General features: G+C 61.3%; 1 protein-coding gene across 1 annotated transcript in view; it reads right to left on the bottom strand.

Annotated features, from left to right (window-relative positions):
* Positions 1-4,845, bottom strand: part of LOC104123314 (E3 ubiquitin-protein ligase NRDP1) — an 18,372-nt gene that overhangs the window by 405 nt on the left and 13,122 nt on the right. Inside the window, 5 exon segments of the mRNA XM_009635551.2 lie at positions 3-109; positions 634-737; positions 973-1,108; positions 1,897-2,168; positions 4,741-4,845. Of these exon segments, the coding sequence (XP_009633846.1) occupies positions 3-109; positions 634-737; positions 973-1,108; positions 1,897-2,168; positions 4,741-4,830 (709 nt within the window). The 5' untranslated portion in view covers positions 4,831-4,845.

Raw genomic sequence — 4,845 nt, 5'->3', positions numbered from 1 at the left:
GCCCCCCCCCCCCAGCGAGCGCTTGATGACGGCTTGCAGCACCGCGTCCGGCGTGGAGATCATGCCACCCCACCGCGTCACCCGGGCCGGCTGCAGGGAGTTCACCCACCTGGGGACAGAGAGGGGACAAGCGGTCAGCACCGCGCGTGGTTTTGGTGGTTCCCACCAGATGGGAGGCGCTGGTCCGCGCCGCGCTCGGGAGCGAGGCTGGATCGGGAATGCCTCCGCTCCCCTACCCCCCCGTTTTTAGCCCCAAACAGGACCCAGCTGCGGACTCGGCTCTGCTGCTCCCCAGAGGGAGGGGAAGGGGAGGGGATGAGAAGCTGCGGGGGGAATCCGGCCTTTCAGAGGGAGGAAGGAATCCGGCAGCTTCCTGCTTGTGGGCAGGATGCAGGTGGAAGAATAGGAGCGGCCCGGCCCCCCCGTATGAGGAGCTTGCATGCTGCCCGCCAGCACCAGCACCCCCCAACTGCCCCCTCGCTTTTGTGAGATGCTTTCTGCTCAGGTGTGCCTCGGCAGGCGCGTCACCCGCCCCCCACATCCATCAGCCGAGCCGGCAGGCTCCCGGCTCCGCCGGCGCCCCAACGCAGGGCTCCCCAGCTCCTCCCGACGGGCAGGAGAACCGGCACTTACTCCAGGATTTCGTTGTACTCGATGGTCTCCTCCAGGTTCTGCAGGTTGGGGTTGACGCTGCGGATGGCGCGCATGTAGGCCTTCAGCAACTGAATGTCCCGTTTCTGCGAGAGGCAGGACACGGCGGGGTCGGCAAAGAGGGAGTCGGCACCGCGGCTACGCGTCACGAGAGCAGAGCCCAGCGCCGCGGCTCAGCTACCGCCCCGGCAGCGACGGTGCACAACAGCCGCAGCGCCCCCAACCTTCATCCCCCAACCCTTTTTTGGGTGTTTGGTGTCCGAGTGGGTGAGGCCACCCCTTCCCACGGGAGACCCCGCTGCGAGGCAGCCCCGCACCTACCTGCTCGGCCAGCTGGTGCTTGTGCTCCGCCGAGGTCTTCTCCAGCTCAGCGATTCTCGTCTGCTGCTGCTGCACCACAGACCTTAAATGCTTGATGCAGTTGTGGTTTGGCAGCTCGTCTTTGGGCATTTCCAACCTGCGGAGCGTTACACAAAAAGGCGGAGGCCCCAGGTTAGGGAATGTTATGCACCAGAGCGCTCGGCATAAGCACCTCGACAGGCTCCAGGACAAATCCAGTCTTGGAGGACGTGCCAAGGGGCCCGGGGAGCCCAGCGCCGTAACCTCCGACAGGGGTAGGATGTTCCCTGCTGTGTCTCCAGGCCGAGCCAAACGGGCTCGGGGAGAGCTATGGGAACAAACCACCACCAGGTCGGCCGGCAACAGGGATTTTCCACCTCCAAAGCGATCAGGGCTCAGCACCAGGTCCCGTGGGCCTGATCCTGCCTCTGACAGTCTCCAAGCCAAGAGTCAGTCGCCATCCGGCTGGACGCTTACAACACGGGAGTGGGATGGGTATCGGCACCGAGAGCGCAAGGGCCCAGGCCAGACCAGCTCCCGGCCCTCGGCAGCGTGTAGGAGGAAGCAGAACTCCTGCTGGAACTTGTCCCAGGGGGCTGGAATGGCTCTGGGTGGATTCACAAAGGCTCCAGTATCCTGTTCCCAGCAGCCGACCGACACCCAAGCCCCAGCAAGGAGCTGGAGAGCCAGGGGCTTTGAGCAAAGTTTAAAAAGAAATGGGTTCGACTAAAAATCCTTCCCAACCCATTCTGCAGCACCCGGGCCTCGGAAGCCCTGCCACCCCCGGAGCTCCATGCCCAGGGGGCAAAAGGGCACCAGGCACCGAGCCCCCATTTCCTTCCCCAAGGCTGTGGCCCCCGCTCTGCCCCCCCCCTCCATGGCAGAGCTCCCCAGGGCCATCCTCACCCGCATCCCTGCTCGCAAGTCACCGGGCGCTTTGGATTGTGCTCGCAGTCATTGAGGTGAGACATCAGGTTGTCAAGTCGCACGACCGCCGTGCAGCCGAAAACAGCGTTGTCGCACGTGATCTGCAGCTTCGAGAGCATATTACGCATGATCCGCGGGACGGGGCGGAGGTGGGCAACCGTCACGACGCTGCGGTCCACGGGGCACGTCTGCTGCTGGGAGAACCACTGGGTGATGCAGGCATTGCAGAAGGCGTGCTCGCAGTGAGGAGCCTGCGGAGGGGCAGAGAACAGCCGCGCGTTACTCGGACCCGGCGGGGAAGCGTTCGCTGGTTCGCATGCGGAGGACAACCTTGACCGGAGAAAGGCGCTCAGCCTTCGAGGGGTGCTGCCGTGGGGGAGGGCAGCAAAGGGAAGAGGCACCTCCCTTACACCAGCAGGCACAGGGGAACGGGGCACTAAAAGCCAGAGCCATGCACAGCACCTTCCACTCCAAGGCAGAGCCCCCCAGCTGCCCTTGGAAAAGCAGCCGCCCACCTTCATCCACCTCTGGGTTTAGTTTGTGTGCCCAGCCCCGCCACCGGACCCTCGTCCCCCCAGGCACGTGGTGTCCTTGCAAGCAGAGCGGCTGCCTGGGACAGGGCACAGACCCCCCCTCCCCCCCGTGCTCCTGCCCTGCTCTGCTGCCCCCCGAGAGGGCTGAGGGGGCACGGCAGAGTGGGACCCTAAGGGCGGACATTTTTCCAGGGCAGATTACTTCACTATTTACACAGCTGGGCTCCGCTCTTGCGCTCAAGTTGCAATTGAAAGAGCATTAAGGCTGGGCAGGGGGAGTGGGACGTGCGCCAGCTCTTCGGACAACACCAAGCTTTCTTCCAAGGAGCAGAAACCCGGAGTTACAGGAAGGTCAGAGGCACTCAGAGCCAAGTCTCCTTTCCAAGCTGTTCCCTTGGCACACAGGGCCTCGCAGGCTGCCCCATACCAGCCGACACAGGCAGATGACGATTGCAGGATGGACGCTGAATTGGGATTCACCCATTCAAGCTACAGGACCATCTTGGGAGTTTTAGTGCGGCCCCCCGTGGCATCGCAGCTCGAGCCAACCAGCCCAGCCTCTCCGAGCCAGCGGGCGGATAAGCCAGGCTCTGGCACAGGGACAGCCCCTCCTCTCCCTCCTGAAGTCCTGCTCTCCAAGGCTCTACACCGCTGGCTCCGCTCCCCTTGCGGCATTTTACCCTCTCAAGCCCAAGCCCAACCCCACTGAGGTTTAGGAATTGGGGGGTGGCCCTGCTTTGACCAGGCAGAGGGCCCTCGCTGGAAGGGAGGAACAAGGAAGGAGCCCTCAGGAATTCGCTCTCTCCAGAGCAAAGCTTGTGCCCAGCTACGAACTCAGCCCCAGTGCAGCTCCGGCTGCTGCGGCACTGGCAGGAGCAAGAGGGCTGGCACCCAACAGACAGGGTTAAACACGCTTGAGAGAAGCCTGGGAATGAGTGGGTTTTGTGATATTGAGATTTAAATAAACATGCAACTTCCCCTCTGGTTTATGTGACAGCCTTTAAAAACAAAGCTCCTTTGACCTAACAGACTAGCGTGGCTGGAAGGTGCTAACACACGATTTTAATGATGAGAGTGCAGCTCCACGCACCCCAGCCCCCTGGGCTACAGCAGGCAGCCCCCAGGGCGCCGGGATCCCCCTGGGGCAGCTCACCAGCAGGGCACAAACCACAGCTTGCGTGATGCAGTTCATTATTAAGCCATGAAACTGCAATAATTATGCACAGGGTTCAGATCAGCTCCATTTTATTTTAAATCCGTTTTATTTCAAACAAAGCTGGATTTGCGCAGAGGGTACTGAGCCACCCAGCATGCAGCCACAGCTCGGCCAGCGTACGAACACCGCCAGTGGCATACAGACCCTGAAGGGAAGGGGAAGGGAGCAGGGGGATAAAGTCCTGTGTAGAAATCAGTGCTCTGCTTCGGTGAGGGGGCTCTAACAGCCCCCAGTAACCTCTCCCCAGGTACCAGGGCTCAGCAGGACCCCGTGCTCGGGAGGGACGCTGTGCTGGAAGAGCTCGGAACAACAGAGCTCACAGGGAAGCCCCATCCAACAGCCCTTCCACTTCGCAGGAAGCGGAGGGAGGAGTGGAAGCGGCCGCTCCCCGTGCACACCCCCCGTCCCCAAGGGGCTGCACACGCTGCAGAGTGAGCCCGAGGATCCGCCAAGCCACCCGGCTGTGCTGGGCCCAGGCAGAACAGTGTGCTGGTACCAGCACCGGGGTCTGTCCATCCCCTGAGCTACGCTGGGTGACAGGGAGGGAGCAGGAGAGCCAAGCCAGGCTCCCATGGGCAGGTAAACCAGAGCAGCTCTGCAGCATGGAGGAAGCACGTAGCGGGGAAGCATGGAGGGTCACAGCCAAGCATGAAGCCGAAAGCAAGGGTCAGATTTCAGCAAAGCTGCTGCTGTCTCTGCCTTGGGACCCCACGCAGCTGCACTGAGCTTTGGCAGAGTTAAGAAGGGAATAAGGAACGACAGAGTAAGGGAAACCTGTCCCAGAGCAAGCTTATTCCTTCCTCCTACCTCCTTGCTGACCCCAGGACATCCCCCAAACCCAGAACTTTAGTTCAGTTCCACCAGAACTCACACAACCACAGACTTTTATCCCTGGTGCTGGTTCCTTACCCGTACTGTTGCCTTAAACCATTAGTAGGAAAGTTAAGAATGCATTGAGCTCACCTAGTGCACACGCTGCGTGTGGCGCCCATCATCTGATCAAGACATCTAGAAGTCTGGAGCTGCAATCGGAGGCTTTCAGTAGCCACAGTCAGTGCTCAGACGGAAACCTACCTGAACCGGCTCCTCCAGGACCCCGCTGCAGATGGGGCATATAAGGTCTTCATCAACGTCCCCCTGAAAACGCGCTACATCATACCCCATTGCTCATCACCGATG

The sequence above is a fragment of the Egretta garzetta genome, unplaced genomic scaffold, assembly GCF_000687185.1.
Source record: "Egretta garzetta isolate BGI_Z169 unplaced genomic scaffold, ASM68718v1 scaffold1283, whole genome shotgun sequence".
Taxonomy (NCBI): Eukaryota; Metazoa; Chordata; class Aves; order Pelecaniformes; family Ardeidae; genus Egretta; species Egretta garzetta.
Note: the sequence above shows the minus strand (reverse complement) of the source record. Positions and strands in the feature narration are given on the sequence as shown.